Genomic DNA, 18,035 nt, shown 5'->3' with positions numbered 1-18,035 from the left:
TCTTTCTTTCTTTCTTTCTTTCTTTCTTTCTTTCTTTCTTTCTTTCTTTCTTTCTTTCTTTCTTTCTTTCTTCTAACAATCCTCACTAGGAAAAGATGCTTCAAGGTGTAAAAGTCCAGTGCTGCCAGGCAGAGGCCCTCTGTGCCCCGCGGTCACTGCTGGTCTGTAGGAGCTCTGAGTGGGCTTATTCCTAGGGTCCTTACATGATTACTTTTTAAATTCCCTTTCCCCTACAGGCTGCAGAGGCACTATTGAAACACATTATTTCCCAAAGTGGATTAAAAAATGACCCAATAAAGTTTCAACTGTCTCGGAAGAACAAGACAGTTCTCTCTGTTTTTCAGAAAGTTGTTCTCCCAAATTATCTTCTCTGGAAATGGCATGAGAAATATATAAAACAGACCCACACTCAAATGTGATGGGCATATCAGAAACTGAAGAAAAGAACTTTTGAGGAAGAGGAAAAAAAAAAAAACACTTTTTAAAAAGCAAGGATTTAAATTATTCATCAGGCCTCCCTCTGGCCTGAGTCCTTTCTTGCCTGGTGAATGGAGCGCCCCTGTGAGGATCCTCAGTGCGGGCTGGGGGCGTGTTCACTTTAGTGGGGCCTTCCTGTCAGGACTGGTTTATTCGGATCCTTTTGACCAGAACATTTGCCGCTCTCTCGGGTTTTTTTCTTCCTTTTTTTTTTTTTCTCAGCGACTGTTGCATAATGCAATATTTTATCTCTGTTTTCGACAACTTGTTGAATTTGTGCAGTTAAAATGGCTGACCTTCACCATCCTGTTATGTAATAAACCTGTCAAGTTGAATTTTGTTGAATGACTCAAAAGACGAACAGAACACTGATATCTTTTAAATACAAATTGAACACTCCATGTAATTTGTGGCTTTATGTTTTTCCAAGGAGAATGAAATGAGCTAGTTAATTGGCTGCTAGCTGACCTTTTGCTGATGTTTGCTCCGTTTAAGCATCTGCTGTGGTCAGTCATCTTCCTCCAGGGTCCAAGCTTTCTTCTATTTTAAGATGGTAGGGAATGTGTGAGGTGGGATACTGAGGCCAACGGGAAAAACAGAGGCCTTCCTTTTTTAGTACTCTTGATTTTATAGCCAATTATTTGTTCAAGTTCAGGCAGTTGGTCCTTTGCTTTGTACACATCTCTTTTCCTATGTCTGCACACACTTACTTCTATTTTTCCATGTGCTCATTTTTTCAGGTATTTGAACATGGTAAACACACTGGAGAGATCACCGTGTACAGCAGTGGAAAAGATGTCGAGTCCGACAGCCCAACTCCAGGTGACAATGCAATGCAAAGGGTAAGTAATTCTTTGTGTGAGTATGAGCATTCCCAGTCTAACTCAGAATTAATGTAAACAGTTTGTAAAATATTAGCCATCCGTTCTGCAAGGTGAAGGACAGTTGAGTGTTGACTCCCGGACCCTAACCTAGCCACGTCTCAACCATCGGCATGTTTGTATTTGATACACTGGTTTTGACACATCAAGATTGTTCTCCATTTATTCACTTATTTATTTATACTTTAAAAAAAAGAAATGCCATAATATTTGGTGGAGGATATACTGTGGGCATAGTATTTCTAAGCCAGGCATCCTGATTTATTAACATACATAGCCTCTGTCTTCCATCGTGCTCACTGGGAGCAAACCCTGCTGGTTTATCATGGGCGCTCTTACCTTTGCCTATTTTCCAGACAATTGGGATGTTTTTCAGGCAGAACCAACATGTTCAGGGTCTTTATTTTGAGCTTTTGTCTTGCATAAAAGGACATGGAACACCCCGTTGTTTACAAATTGGGGTTATGCGCCTGAGTGCACACCAGTGTCTTGTTCTCTGTTGCCTCCACTTTGTTCAGAAGCTTACTCTTTTTCCCCCTTGGCCCAGCCTCCTCAGACTTACCTTTCCCTGGATGCATTCATTACCTGATTTGTAGAACCAATCACAAAAGCTGCATCCTACTTGGGGTGGTGCTCATTGGATCACTTGCTGAACCAAGAGAAGACAGGAAAATATTACTTTAATCTGTTGGAGAAAGATCCAGAGCCTTAGCTAGTTTCTTTGTATTATCATGCCCGTGATTATAGAAATCACTATGCTGCCAAAGTCCTTCTACAATCTTCTATCTGTCTTTCAGCCTTTGGCTGTTATTCCATGGAAACTTTGTGCGTTGCATAATAACTCACTGAAATGGTGTTTTGTTTCAGTTTGCAAGTAAATGGGGTTGAGGGTTTCAGAACTTTAACTAGGGGCATCCCAGAACTCTGTTGGAGAGCCCCTTCTGATAAGCAGCCTGTTCCCTTTGGTGGACACTTGTCTCAATTGCTACCCTAAGAGGTTTCATACCCTTCTTAGATCTCGGAGCCAATTCTTATCCTGTAAAGGCCCAGTGATGATAGCTTTAAAGATAAGTGGATAAAGATGACCACAATTTTTGGTTTCCACAGCCCAGCCCTAACCAGTGATGTCCAGATGAAGGGTGCAGAGGTCCTTACCCCCCCCCCCCCCATAGGCTGTTGAATGCTCATCCCAAACACCACCTTAAAGCACAGTCTGTCACTGAGTTGGAGAAATGGAGATCGAGGCCAAACTCCTGAGAGAGTGAATTTGGTTAAGTGGTCCTTAAGTGCTGAAGAGCTCAGAGCCCACATCCTCCTCATGCCCTTGTACAGAGCTCCGCCCCAGGATAAGGCCTTAAATCTTGTATGTCTTTCTCCTTTATAAAAAAGTGATTCCTCTCGAGCAAAAAGCCTGTTGCATTAAGAAGATGACCGGCATTACATGTTTTCTGAAGTCAAAGCATAGCAACAGAACTAAGCTCAAGGGTTGAGAGCACAGGAGACTAAATGCAGAGCTCCGGGAAGACCATCTTAAACATGCTCGCACTTTTCATGAGGAAAACAAAACAATGCAGATTTTCACTAATGCTTTCACCTCCTAATCAACTAAAGACTAAAGAGAACAGATGTTGTCATTCTAACGTAGACAATTTGGCTCTGTCGGGTAAGAAATCTTAAGTTCAAGAAAATAAGACAAAATTAAAAAAATTATTTCTAGCTTTTTGATTCTCTAACTAAAAGTTTGGTGATTGACACCAGTTACCATCATTTACCTTCAATTAGGACAATGCTTAGTTCCAAGGCATTGATTCTGTGAGTGTAGTTGTTGACCAAAAAATGAGTATTGCACTTAGTCAAGAATTTATGGTTAGTGAAACAAGACACCCAAAATGTTTATGGGGACTGAAAGGTCCTCCTCCACCCCCCAGCCTGAGCATGTAGCACTCTTTAATGTTCCTTCAGTAAAAATTAACAAAAGAAAAGAGAGAGAGAGACTTAAAAGACTACATCCCTTCAGGGAGCGCAGAGTGGTAAGAAATCCAGAAGCTCAAGAACTGACAAGGAAGAGAAGAAAGGGAGGCCGGTGACAGAAGAGTGGGGGAGGGGCAGAGTGATGGATAGTGTGAGGGGCTGAGCAGGAGCAGCAAAGCTGAAACAAAGGTGACAGATGATAATGAAAGATGTCTTTTTAAAACACCTCGTGCGCCACAGTTCCGTTGGACTTACTTTACATTCGAAATGTGTTTTAAATAGGAATCCTTCATAACTTAGTCCCTGACCGCAAGCGAGACGACACTGACAGGGCTATTAAAAGGTGGGGTCGTCGCTTCACACTCTCACTCCAGTTTATGACTTACTCACAACTCGCAGACTCAGTTCCTGCGATCATTCCCAAGGTTTGCCGGGGCTTGTGATTCAAACACTCACAGAGGAGCTCTAAAAGAGGCAGCAGAAGCCCGAGAGGCATGTCGATTTTTGTTGTCCTGTTCGTGGGGCTCACTCTAACACCCACTTGCCTGAAGCTGGTCCGGGGGACAGGGAAATATAGCCTGTTGGAACAGCAAAACTTGAATCTGGCCTGGGAGAGCCTAACAAACCATGCAGTGCAGACAAGACAAGCACAGCCCTCATCAAAGCGGATGGATTGTTACCGGGTGTGGAAGCCAAATGCTCTTTCTGCAAGACTGTCACATCTGCTTTCAGGCTCTGTGCCAAAGGGTCAGGGCTCAATCACAAGCCTGTGGCACCCCCTGCTGGTTAAAAGCCCGTGCTCATTTTGTTACTTTACACCGAACTAAACATTGCCGTCATTTCACACTTCTTTTAACATTCTATATGAATTTAATTATCATTTGTTTGGACTCCATTTGTTACAGAGCAGAGACAGTTTGTTACAGATGTTCCTGTAGCTTAGGTCTTCCTCCTCATCCCCTTCACCTGCCCTCCACTTCTCAGCATCCGTCAGCGGCTGCAAAGGCTCCTCTCTCAGTTCACAAGGCCTCCTCCATTCTTCTTCAGCCGGGATTTCCGATGAGCACGGTCAAGAGATTAAGAGTCCACTGCGGTTGAGGAATGGGCAAAGCATTTGGCTTTCTTGTGGGAAAGCATACAGGTAGGAGCAAGGTGCTTATCCCGTGTGTCTTCAGTCTTACGTGGTGAGCTAATTTAGCAGAATTGAGACGCCAAGTTAGACCCTTCAGGAATTAAGAAAAAAAAAATTAATTCCAATAAAATTTAACGAACATTTTTTTTTGTAAGGCATCATTGTTTATGGAAGGAATATGACCAACTCCCCTCTCTCTCTCTCACTCTCTCTCTCTCTGACTTTCTGTCTTAAAGCCTTGTCATAGTTCTTGAGGTCTGCCTGTCAGCACAGCAAGAGGGATTTGTTCATGTCTGAGTAGTCACCTTAATGATAGCAGATGGAAACGCCACGGGGGGCCAAGCCCATCACACTGTCATTGTCACACACTGCCCTGACCTGCTTCCTCTCCTCCATTTTTTTTTGTCCCTTTTTAAAGGAGAAATGGATGGTAATTGAAAAGGATCTTAAGCAAGATTTATGAAGCTGTAGACAACATGATTCCCACTCTATCTCTATGTTTTCACAAATAAAGTCTTAACTTCCTGAGCGCCAGTGACAGGATGGCTAGGGATAAATCTCTAATGCCCAAGAGCCCTCTCCTATGAAAGCTACGTCCCTCGCAGGGCCATAGCTTATTATTATTATCATCTCACAATAATTACTGGCTATTGGCTGAGCATTGTGTAAATTTTTGTGGGTTGGTAAATTCCTGCATAAAATTATCCGTGTTTCTGAGGTAATAAAAGGGTATCATCGTATCTAGGCACCGATGAGCTGCCTTGCTTTGAACATTTCAGAGATGTGTGCATATTTTGACAGGACATACATATCCAGATGAACTTTAAAGCTGCTCATCAGGAAACTTAAACACACTTTTATTTTGGCCTATTTTTAATTATCTTAGTTTATTGTTTAGGGGTAGAATGAAATCGCATTGAGAGTAAGGTACGATTGATCTTATGTTAATGATAATGAAAACTCTATAGACTGATCTAAATATCAGCAAATGAGAGACTGATTGAATTTTGTATTTGTTCAAATTTTCAAACCTCAGGCAATAGTCTCCTTAGAAATCCATGAAGGTGTCAGGCATGCCACAAATATTGTTTTGTTCGTCCCAATAGAAAAAAAAAATCAGACACATGTTGATTTCATATGCAGTATAATGTGTAGAATTAGAATGTGCATAAAAATGCTAACAGTTACACTGGAGGCAAATTCCATGTTAATGTAAGTTATAGTGGGAGTAGAATTGCTTTCACAGTGATGAAAACAGTGATGGATTTTACAGTAGGAAGAATTTTTACAAGCCCTTCCTTCTGATGCCAAAGATGGCTCTAATCAACTGTGCATCGTTATTTCCTCTTAATGTCGCTGTCAAGGTGAAAGCAATGACTAATCCATGCTTCACCATATTTTCTATAATTTAGTATTTTTTAAAGATTAAAAATGGATCCTTGGATAATCACATTTGTGAAAAGAATAGTGAAATGCCAGGAGTCTGGAATATTCTAGAGTCAAATGATAGTTGTAGGTGGGAAGCTGTAAAAGTTCTTATATTTGTTTGTGACTCATTGTTATTTTAATTAGAGATGTAATTTTTTTCTACCTTTGAAAATAAAGCGCTAATGTGATACAGAGCATGAGATAATGATGCCAGTATCTTGCCATCAGTGGAATTTTAAAAATATGTATTTCTAAAACTGTATGATACATACTTTAAAATACACTGTGAAAATGCGTATTTGCCGAGTGAATAGTATTTGTTTTCAGGGAGTATTTTGCTGGGCAGAACTTATTTTGACACAGGGGAGTTAAAAATGAATATTTCCCCCCCCCCAATTTTGCATATTTTGAAAAATTTCAAACCTGTGACAAGTTGTAAGAATATTATAGCGAATATTTTTACAGCCTTCACTTTGAATCGCCCAGTTAATGAGCTTTCCTATTTGTTTCTCTCTCCTGAAAGTAATTGCAGACGATTATTAAAATTTTACTCCTTCAGTGCTGCTGGCAGATGGAAGAACAGGACCTTCTGTGTAAGCACACTGTGTACCTAACAGGCCATGCTAACACGTTACCACAGGTGCCGCTGAGCTAGCCTACTGTAACCCAGCCGCCAGGTATTTACTATGCTGGGTTTGGACCCCTTCAGCATCTCCTCTTAATCGAAAACTTTCCTCCCCCTTTATTCGGCTTCTCTCGTGCTTAGCTGTTTTTCAAGAATCTAAGAGCTCTTCTGGCGGTATGTTTCACACCCTGGACTTGTCTGTCTTGCGTATCGTGATTACACGCAATTTAAATACCCTTGGCAATAATATTTCACGGGAGACAACGTGGATGCCATTCTAGAGTTAAACCTTAAATATTTGTTATCGGTCTAGAGCTTATAGAGGACCATGCTTTTCGTTTACAATGTTTTCAGTTTGATTTTAACTCTCAAATTCACCTGAAAGAGTGTGTCTTGTAATAGTTAAGGAAATCAAATCACTCTAATACTTAATAACATTTAGTGAGCTTATGAAATATAGTTGTTTGTGCTCAATATTATTCATTTATTTCGTTACTAGGTTCAGCTCCACTGTGGGTACACTGAAGTAGTTACACAGGGAAAATAAATAAGGAGAACACTTTTTTTCCTCAACTGCAATCTTTCTCTGGTGCAATTGTTTTTTTAATTGCACGTTACAACCATCCTTGGCACATTTTGAACCAGCTACATAAACTAAAACATGCATTCAGTTGTCACTAGAGGAGTTCGAGAACAGCAGGCTCTGTTATATATCATCATCAAATACCTCACTGTTTATTTGTGCTCCAGTTTCAATGTGTATTATGCAGGTAGCTTTTTTTCCTTTTCTTTTTTCAGATCTCCCCTAAAGCCTGTGTTGGCTCTGACCTTTGAAGGAGCGACTGCTTTTGTCAGCGATGGTATCACTGCCGTCTAGAAGACCCTTGTGGATGCTGACACTGTTCCATTATTTGGATGCGAGGGGTAAATGAATGTATATTTAATTAAAGTAACGCATCATGTAATTCAGGATTTCCCACACTGAGAGATCTGAAACACTGACATGTTTTCTTTGAATTGCCTTAAGCAGTACCTGTTGTACGGACTTGGTTCTCAGTCTAATGGGCTCAGGCCTAAACGACTTAGCGATGTCTCTTTGTCTTAAAAGGAATAGATGGGGACAGACAACGAGCAGTTTCTGCTTCAAAGAAGTCACAATTTTGTTTGAAGTATGAAAGCTGTTCTTGGTGGTTATTTCCAAACTAATAACTTTAAGTGGATTTATTACAGTGCAAAATAGTTCTTTTCCCTCTGAACCTTCATATTTAAACCTTGAGTTTGATGAGGCTGTAATGAAAACAAATGCAATGTAGCAGGGGATCTGTGAGACAGTGGAAGGAAGGGTCAGGAATTGTTGGGAAGGTCTAGGAGGTTAGCACCACCTTGCTTGTGGCTGCCCATGAATAAATGGGTATCAGGTTTTCTCTTGAAATCGGTAAGTAATAAAAACTGTCACCTATTCAGCATTGACTTATAAATTAAAGGCATAATATTTTTATTTAATTTTCAAATGATGGTTTAACCTTGGACGTCGCTATTATCACTCCACTCTTCAGAGACTAACCAAACCAAACCAAACAACAGCAACGACAAAACCCAATTTGTCCAAGTTCACAGTGCTGGTACTTGGTGAGCCAGGGTTCTAACTGGCATCATTGGTGTTAAGGAATATAATGCCTTCCCATCATGCACTACGTGATGATGATGGCGGCACATTCTATGACCAGCCTGAGTGTGACAGATGGGACTAAGGAACTTAATTTCATAATTTATTTAAATCCTCTTAAACTTAAATAGAAATATGTAACCCGTGAGTAGCACCTTGGTCATCACAGCATGGCACCTATGCTAGGTGAGGTATGATCCCATTTAGCTTTAGTTCGGCGTAATTTAGCAAACTATGCATCTTTAGTATACAACTAAAAGGACAGAGTAAAGGGCATAACCAAAAATCCAGAAGCATTTTGATGAGGTTCACTCATTCCAAGCAGGGACAATCCATTGCTAAGTTGAAAGGACATAGACACTGGTCTTCGCAGCCCTATCTCTGTCGACTGTCTCTGCTCTTCATGCAAGGATTGCATATGGCTTCTCCTGCTCTCTCTTGCTTGGTGGAAAGTAAAATAATTCACCAGAATTCGTTTTTAATAGGCATTTTCCCACTTAATGGAAGGTTTATTTTGTGTGCAGCCATCTCCCCCTATGCTATTAAATTTGCTCGGAGCTGGCTGGTGAGATGGTTTAGGAGGTAAAAAGCACATGTGGCCCAAGCTCGGTCCATGAGTTCAACCCTCAGAACCCACATGAAGGTGGGACGAATGAACTGATTGCGAGTTTGTCCCCTGACCTCTACATGGACAGTGTGGCCACCTCTGCCACTCACACACATCATGAGGGTGTGTGTGCACACACACAAGAACAGAAATATGTTAAACAAGTCTTTGGAAGAAAATTTGCCTAGAGTTTTCCTTTAGAATTCCGCCTAGAACTTTAGATTCTCAGTTCGTGTGGTCCACTACTATATTGCTGAGCTACAGACCCTACCCTTCACGTAGTCATTTTTAATCTTGCTTCATTGGGAGCAAAAAGCATTTTGCTAAGTTGATTGGGCCTTTAAGTATGATAACGTAAAACTGCCTTTCTTTACTGCAAACTGAATGTGTTAATCGGCATATTCTATTTCTTTCTGTACTCCAAAACAGGTCTTTTTTAATCCTTAATAGTCATATTCTGCTTACATTTTTCCGAGATTTTATTTATTTTTGTGTATGAGTGTTTTTTCCTGCATGTCTCTCTGCTCACCATATCTGACAGTGTCCAGAAGAGGGTGAAAGATACCTTGAAACTGGAACCACAGTCATTTGTTACCTGGCTTGTGGGTGTTGGGAAGTGAACCCAGATCTTCTGGAAAAGTTGCTAGTGCCCTTAACCACAGAGAAATCTCTTTAACTACTCTTGTCCTTGTTTTTCATAATTTTCCAGGTTAGCGGTAGAATTGCTACTATCAATCCCAGGGTGGTTTCCTTTGTAATTTTTTTCACACGTGTACCCAGTGGAGTATACATCTACCTTCTCCTCCCCGTTAAAACTCCCCCAGCACTTCTTTCAACTTCAGGGCCTTTTTTCCCCTTCTGTTTTTCTTTTTTTGGATAGCCCATTTAATGTGAGAACTGCCTATGCCTGCACGGGTGTGAGGCCATCCCCTGGAGTGTGGGAAACCTACCGATGACCACACCCTCAATAGTGAATGATTTTTCATCTTCTCTCAACTATCCATTGCCAACGGCTCCTCTGTAAGGGGTAGGACCAGGAGACCATCTACGCCATCTGTGCTGGGATTTTGGCTGGCATGGTCTTGTGTAGCTCTTGTGCAGGTAAAACCACAGCTACTGTGAGATCATGATTGCCTTAGCTATTATGCCCAAGACAGCATTTAATAACATTTCTCCCGTCCCCTGGTTCTTATGTTCTTTCTGTCTCCTCTTCCACGATGTTCCCTAAGCAGCGGTAGTGGGAGAATTAATATCGGTGTCCTATTTTGGGCTGAGCGCTGAGTCGTTTAATTTTAGTACTTTGGCCGTTTATGAATGTCTCCAGCCAATGCTACCTACTGCAAAAAGGTTTTCTGACCAGGGTTGAGAACTGCCCAGGTTTCAGGTCATGCACATAAACATTTAAAAAGAACTTTGGTAGCATTGTTGCTTAGCATAATAATAATAGTTGATCTTTCCTACGGCCTGGACTTCCCTATCTGCGGGCTTTTGACTTCGATTACAAGGCTAGGCAGCACACTACCTCCTGAAGAGAAGGCCTCAAGTCTAATCATAAAGCAGTCAGTTCCCCCCATAGCATTTGTGCTACTAGAAATTTCATCAGTAGGAATTTCTTCCTTGCCAGGCTGGTACTACAGCATACAGGGTCCAGCGCTGGGTCAAACTATTGATGGCTTTTCTCCCTCATCAGACTATATAGCATCTTCTAACCCTATGTAGTTCATGGGAAGAAATCCCTTCCCTGGCACTTGGTTTTTATTTAGGAATCCATGTCTTCCGGGGGCCGACATTGACCACCCACACATGGTAATCTGTTCCGAATCTTTTAATTGTAGTTAAAATTGTGCACACCGGTGGCGGTACGGTACTCGGAGCACACTCCCCAACCCCCGAAACATCGGGTATCACAATCTACCCAGAGGGCTGATTTGGGGGTGGGGGTAGGGGTGCTGCAGGCGAGAGGGAGCGTTTCCAAACCCAAGTCCTGGATACCTAACTGCAGGACCTCCTGGCTGGGAGAAAGGTTAGGTGGGTGGGGACCACGCAGAAAGGGCCCTGTGGGCGTCGCTGTGGACTTGACCCTCGGACTCAGGCGGGGCCGAGGTGAACTGGGGACCACTCGGAAGCCTTAGGTGCTTCCTGTAAACTTGCTCCAGGAGGGGCGTGGCCAGCAGAGGGGGACCTGAAGGTGCAGTTTCCACCAGGCCACGCCTCACCCTGCCTGAGTCTGACCTCCTCCGGGGAAGGCCTGGACTGGTACTTTTTTCTTTTTCTTTTTTTTTTCTGCCCAGCAGCTGTACAAGGGCTTGTCAGATCTCCACCTTGGCTGCGAGTCAATGATGAAGCCCAAACCTTGGCTCTGTTGGCTGCCCGCTACCCCTTCCCAGAGGGGCATGACCTCTGACTCTGCTGGTGGTCTCCCAATATGACATCTGTCCCTCCTCAGCTGGGGCCAAGTGCTGGGTTCCTAAAATGTCACAGCATGAGTCTGGCATGCAGCGAGGGGCTTAATGCTTGCTGCAGGAAAGTCTACAGTAAACTTACTTATTTTGAAATAAGTTTACTAACTAGGGAGTTTCCATAAGGTCTTCTCATACAACCCTTGCTTTGAATAACTCACCCACTACTTTTCCCCTCCTGTAATAGTAACCTTCCGCCTTATCCCGGTGTGATCTTTTTGCTCAGCCTTCTCTCTTCCTTCTTTCCATGTGTTCTGCTTTCTTTACACTGTATCTTCTTTTTTTTTTTTTTAAGTTGGATTGTGAGGAAGTAGACTCTTACACTGCTTTTCATATCCCTTTCCTCTGAGTTACCCCTTCGTTTTACAAACCGATTTCCCCCATACCCTTTTTATAATTAAATATTTATTTTTTTATATTAGTTACAATTTATTCACTTTCAATCACAGCTGTAGCCCCTTCCCTCATTCCTTCCCAATCCCATCTCCCTACCCTCTTCTCCACCCATGCCCCTCTCCAAATCCACTGATAGGGGAGGCCCTCCTCCCCTTCCATCTGATCCTAGTCTATCAGGTCTCATCCTCATCAAGATCGGCTGCATTCTCTTCCTCTGTGGACTGGCAAGGCTGTTCTCCCCCTCCCCTGAGTGGGTTGGTGATCAAAGAGCCAGCCACTGAGTTCATGTCAGAGACAGTTCCTGTTCCCCTTACTAGGGTACCCACTTGGACACAGAGCTGCCATGGGCTACATCTGAGCAGGGATTCTAGGTTATAGCCAAGAATGGTCCTTGGTTAGGGTATCAATCTCAGAAAAGACCCCTGTGCCTAGATATTTTGAATCTGTTGTTCTTCTTGTGGAGTTCCTGACCCCTACAGGTCTTACTATCTCCCCCTTCTTTCATAAGATTTCCTGCACTCTGCCCAAAGTTTGGTTATGAGTCTCAGCCTCTGCTTTGATACACTGCTAGGTAGAGTCTTTCAGAAGTCCTCTGTGGTAGGCTCCTGTCCTGTTTCCTGTTTTCTCTTTCTTCCAATGTCCATCCTGTTTGTCTTTCTGAGTGAGGATTGATCCTCTTACCCAGGGTCTTCTTTCTTGCTTAGCTTCTTTAGGTATACAGATTTTAATATGATTATGTTATTATACATGTCTAATATCCACTTATAAGTGAGTCTATACCGTCTGTGTCTTTCTGCTTCTTGGATACCTCACTCAGGATGATCCTTTCTAGATCCCACCATTTGCCTTCACATTCCATGATTTCCTTGTTTTTACTCTTTTAGACTTCCCTGCTTAAGTATTTCCTCTGCCAGTATTACACTTCACTGCTTGCATTTTACCTAAAATCTATTACTTTTCTCTTGGTTATTGTGTCTCCCACTAAAAAAGATGCCCCTTTCTACTCAGCTGGCTTTCATGTGTGCTCCAAGTTAAACACACAAGACAACAGATTGGAATCCAGGACTCGCATGTAAGAGCACATACTGTGTTCATTTTTCTGGATTTGAGTGACCTCACCTAGTATAACCTATTTTGGTTCTACCCATTTACCTATAGATTTCATTTTCTTTACAACCAAGTCATATTTCATTGTGTGTATGTGCCACGATTTTTCTTATCCATTCACCTGGCAATGGACACTTGAGTCAATTTCATTTCCTAGCTAGTGAGACTAGAATAGCACTGAACATGAATGCGGCACGTGTCTCTGTAGAAAGATCTGAAGTCCCAAGACTGGTTTCTACTCTATCGCGTGATGGTTCGTAAGCTGTGTGCATCATGACCCCTTTGAGGGTTGCATATCCTGCATATCAGATATTTACTGGAATTATTCACAATGGTAGCAAAATTACAGTTATGAAGTAGCAACAAAATAGTTTTATGGCCAGTAGTCACCACAGTGTGAGGAATTGTAGTAAAGGGTTGCAGCACTAGGAAGGTTGAAAACCACTGCTGTATAATATGATCTAACACACCAGTGATGAGCCAGCTCATTGCTTTAGGGTAAGGATTTGATCACTTTTACATTATTTGTCTATACTAAGAGTGAAGCCCAACCTCTTTAGATTGTGTTTTCTTTTGGATTCCTATTTGTTTGTTATGCTTCTACAGAATCTCTTGAAAATTCTAAACTAACATGTTTAATCAACTAGCATAAGAAACTATCAAAAGGTACTTTGTTATCCATAGCTTGGTGTATTTGAACTTCAAACTTGGCCAAGGTAATGGTCTCTACCACAAGCAAGTCTCTATGACTATTTTTGCCATTAATAATTAATTAAGGATAGGCTCCTCAAATATCACAATTACAAGATAAAGTTTCAAAGTTTTCTCACTTACAAATGCTAACCTGCTTTACAAATCTTTTGTGTTACCCCCTTTTACAACCAGAGGATATCATTCATAAATTATGAAACTAATTAACAATATTATAGTTGACTGTTTTTATTCTAACAAAATGGATTGTAGTACCTTACTGTTCTTCGTTGGGAAGTTTGAGAGGGATTTCCAGTGCACTTTGACTGCATCAGTCAACAGATCCCAGGTTACTTTGAAGACGTGGCCTTGGAGAGCCATTCCCTATACAACAAGGTGAGACCACCGTATGTGCTATAACAGGGTGAAATGGACATATTAGGCACTCAGCTATCAAACAACAGTTATATAGTGGATTTTTTTTTAAAAAAAGATCTGTCTTACAACAGAAATAGTTTTTACTTTGGGGGGACAGCCACTTCTGTTAGGCCAATGGCTCCTGTCTGCTTCCTGTTAATTATTTCAGAACTTACACGGTTTACGGTGTTCATGCTCGGAAACATTCTGCTCGGATGGTGTCGTGTAAATCCCGCTGTCTGTCATAATCTTTCATCCAGGAATAATTAATGAGTTAGGATTCTTTTATAAAGCTTTTAAGATGCCAGTTAACTCAGACCACCCACTTGTGGACAGGCCTGAGCACTTGAATTTGGTCCCACAGACCCACACAGTGAAAGGAGAGACGTTCTTGCAAGTTGTCCTCTGACCTCCACACATTCTTAATTAATTAATTAATTAATTAATTAATTAATTAATTAATTAATTAAGATGCATGCTACCTCCTTGTACATGAGGATCTGCTTTACTGGCTCTACTGATCTAGTATCCAGTGTGTCTAATGGGGATGGATTCTTTAGAAGATCCGATTCATAGCAATGAGATCCACATCTGTTTATCAATTTGTACTTAGAAATGTATCCTCTATAACTTTTATCAATTGACCTATTGAAGACATTTAAAGTGTATCTGAAGAGGAAAAATTCTCTAGTGTTTCTTAGTTGACAACCTTTTTTTTTTGTTGTTGTTGTTGTTCAAGATTGCTATTCACATCAGCCATAAACTTTAGTTTGTGAGTCAAAGGAAAAGCTATCTTGAGCAACATCCGTGTCTGAAAGAAGCAGGACTTCTGTCCCCTCAAATGAAGCCCCTTATTTCTAGGACACAGTGCAAAGGACACATTACCCAAGCCTGCTCAACTTACTTTTTTTCATGCCACTCACTGACACTCCATTGTGCTAAAAATCTGTGCTGAATAGCTTGTGCGTTGTTGTTGTTGTTGTTTTCTAGAATCATGTGACTCAAAATAGTGTAACTAACTATAAAGATGGAAAAATGTTTCTAATTATGTTTGGTTTTGATCACATTTAGAAGACATTATAGTGGCCGGTGACCATTGTTTTAGAGTCATCTGACATCCCGGTGTGTCTGGCATAGGTCTGTTCCTCATTTGGGGTCTGCCTGGCATTATTTCCCTGTTTAAAATAAACTCGTGTGTCTGTTACCCCAGCTCTCAGTTGGCATCTCCAATCTCTCATCATCTTAGTCCTTTCTGCTGTGCTGACACCCGGAATTAGTGAGCTCTGTGTTTACAAGGCATGCATGTACGGAGGCCTGGGGTCAACTATGAGGATCTCCCTGTATTTCTTTTCACCTTATTTCTTAAGTAAAGGTCTCTCACTGCACCCACAGCTTGACAAGTTGGCTAAGCAGGTGGTCCAGCAAGCAAATGGGATCTACATCTCTCTTTATGTAGCCCAGTTCAGGTTTCTTTGGGAGCAAGTAGGGTTCATTGGTAGGTTCTACTGGAAATGCTGGGGCCAGAAGGGTTTTTATTCAACAGCACAAATTTTGTTAGCTGTTCTTTCTGAGAAGATATTGGGAGTGTTTGATCTGAGGTAAGATCCAATTCAGTGTTAGGAAGATGACTTAGGAGGCCCTGATCTTATCCTCCCAAAGATCCCTCAAGGTCAAGTACTGATCTTGCTTGTATTTGTGTCAAAATCTGTATGCACAGGGTCAGCTAAACTGAAGCAAGTTGATGAATTAATTAACTCACTCAACAGAAACCAGCTCAAACTTAAATGGAAGAACAGATATCAAACAGATACCAGGGGAAAAGAGACAGAAGGAGGTTTTTCTCTTATCCACTCTGTCCAAATGCTACTTTGTGAGATGTCATACTCTCTGATGTGAATAAGGGACGGAAAATAGTCTACAAGTATTATTATTTATTAATTGGATCTTATAACCTAGTGACAATGAAAAAATACTCATCTTAAATAAATGTTTTTGCACTATTTTATTTTTGAAAGAATACAGTGATTTTTAATAAAACTCAACCAAAACAGTAGCATGAAAAAGTAAAAAGTAAGACCTTGATAAACTGGCCAGTCAGGAGACTCTTGGCGACCCCTCTTTGCTGCGAAACCTTTAAAATCCTTTCAGTAAAGTGTCACCAATTACTTACAGAGAGGTGACCAGCACATTGAGAGTAGTAATTTAATAACCTGAAAAGGAGTTCTTTAAAGGCAGGTGCAGGCAGAGGTGACAGGCATCTACGGGACATTTTATTGTGGGATCTTGGTGCTCACTGAGGGAAAGAAGACAGTAAGAGGATTACACCAGGGGTTGAGGGAAGGAAGAAAAGCCAATATTCCCAATGCATAGGTTTTTAAGTTGGCTGGAGGTAGAGATCTCATTGCCCAGCCTCTGACTGTTCTTTTAAATCTCTTATTGACAAGTAAAACCTTTCCTACAGAGAAGTATCTGGAACATACAATCCCCATTTGCAATGTGCCCAACCACTGTAACCCCGACAATTATAGCCTGTTGCTCTTTTATCCATTTCAAAACCAGATTTGGAAGCCACTAAGAATTGACAATTTGGCACATACATCTTTCAAAATCTCTCCTATTGTTGCTTGCATTGACAACACTTGCAGATTGATTCCGTTTTAGAGCAATCAAATTATATGTTTCAGTGCAATGGATGGGATTTAAACTTCATGTTAGTTAATATAAAAAAAAACAAATTTGTGAAAAGAAAACTTAGAGGAATGGCTGGTTATGGGAGAACAGAGCAGAAAAACATGGACCCCTGTGTTTGAGACATCTTAAATTTTGCCAAAATGGAAAGAAACTAACTTTGTTTCTGGTATGTCAGGAGCTGACTTTGAAGATATAGGAGAATCTTCCTAACAACATTCTTCACAAAAATATCAAGAAAATGACCAGCTTTTAATTTTAGAGTCATGGTCTATTTGTTATAAGTTAATTGGGAAATTCAGATCTTATTGGTACCTGCAGAATGCATCCATACCTGCTAAATATGTACTTATTCTGCAGTTATTCTTTGGTCACAAGGAGGCTGAGAAAAGATAAACAGTTGCTTACAACTTGGGACTTTAAATCAATTCCCCAGTTTCTTCCTTCTTATGAGACCGGTACTGGCAGCCCCTTAAGGTCTGAATATCTAGATCTTAAGTTGCCTTCCGGGCTTTGTTGTGTAGTCATGTCTTTGCTGGCATTTTCTGCTCTCAGACTTTTTCATTTCTTGGTGAGAAAAACTGACAGGGAACAGCTGATAGGAGGACAGATATTTTATAACATTTCTCATAGTGATTCACATATAAAATTATTTAACACAGCACTGAAGTCCATCATCAAAAGTGAAATTTCAGCTAAAATTTCTAGGTAGGAGATTCTTTGTTCAAATTGAAGGTTGTGATCTGTGACTTTCTTCTTTCGTCCTTGTGATCTATGGACCTGTGGACCTGTGAGAGAAGAAGAGTGGGTGTTGAAAACACACCATCATTATTAATCACTTGAGAAAAACCAGTTTGAACTGGCTCAGCACAATACATTTATACAACAGCACAATACATTCAGGTAAGGGAGATTATAATGATCCTTTAACAAGGACTATGAATATAGGCATCTAAATGAATTAATAAGAATTTCCTTCTCAATTCATGAAAGCACTTTAGAAGGCTTTTCAAAACCAGATAGGATATATGTGCTTAGACATCAGACTTTTGCACAGGTGTGTGTGCGTGTGTGTGCGTGTGTCTGCGTGTGTGCATGCAGTAATATGTCCTGTGTGTGTATGTGTGTGTGCATGCACACACGCAGACACACACACACACACGGCATATTACTTGGTAAATTTTTGGAAATCTTCTCCCTTTAATCCTAATTTTCACGGATTTAGTAATTCTCTTTTCTTCTACAAACCATCCAGTCAAGTTGGATCATTGAGATGACTCAGTTAATTTGTCATATGAGCCTCGTGACAGAGCAGGATCTCCAGAACACACATAAAGGTGGAAGGAGAGAACCGATTTTACAAAGTTGTGCTCAGCCCTCCACATGTGTGCCAGGAACGTGTGCTCACTCATACTCACACAGCATGCTACGAGCTTACCTGCGAACACACACACACACACACACACACACACACACACACACACACACACA

General features: G+C 41.1%; 1 protein-coding gene across 1 annotated transcript in view; it reads left to right on the top strand.

The window, feature by feature from the left end:
* Positions 1-18,035, top strand: part of Dcdc1 (doublecortin domain containing 1) — a 367,448-nt gene that overhangs the window by 164,097 nt on the left and 185,316 nt on the right. The window contains 6 exon segments of the mRNA XM_055602817.1: positions 1,218-1,339; positions 4,324-4,470; positions 7,313-7,374; positions 8,705-8,745; positions 10,623-10,688; positions 13,713-13,835. Coding sequence (XP_055458792.1) covers positions 1,218-1,339; positions 4,324-4,470; positions 7,313-7,374; positions 8,705-8,745; positions 10,623-10,688; positions 13,713-13,835 — 561 coding nt within the window.

This window comes from Psammomys obesus, unplaced genomic scaffold, assembly GCF_907164565.1.
Source record: "Psammomys obesus unplaced genomic scaffold, mPsaObe1.curated_primary_1811, whole genome shotgun sequence".
NCBI classification, from domain to species: Eukaryota; Metazoa; Chordata; class Mammalia; order Rodentia; family Muridae; genus Psammomys; species Psammomys obesus.
The sequence above is the reverse complement of the archived record's forward strand: the minus strand, read 5'-3'. Positions and strand labels throughout refer to the sequence as shown.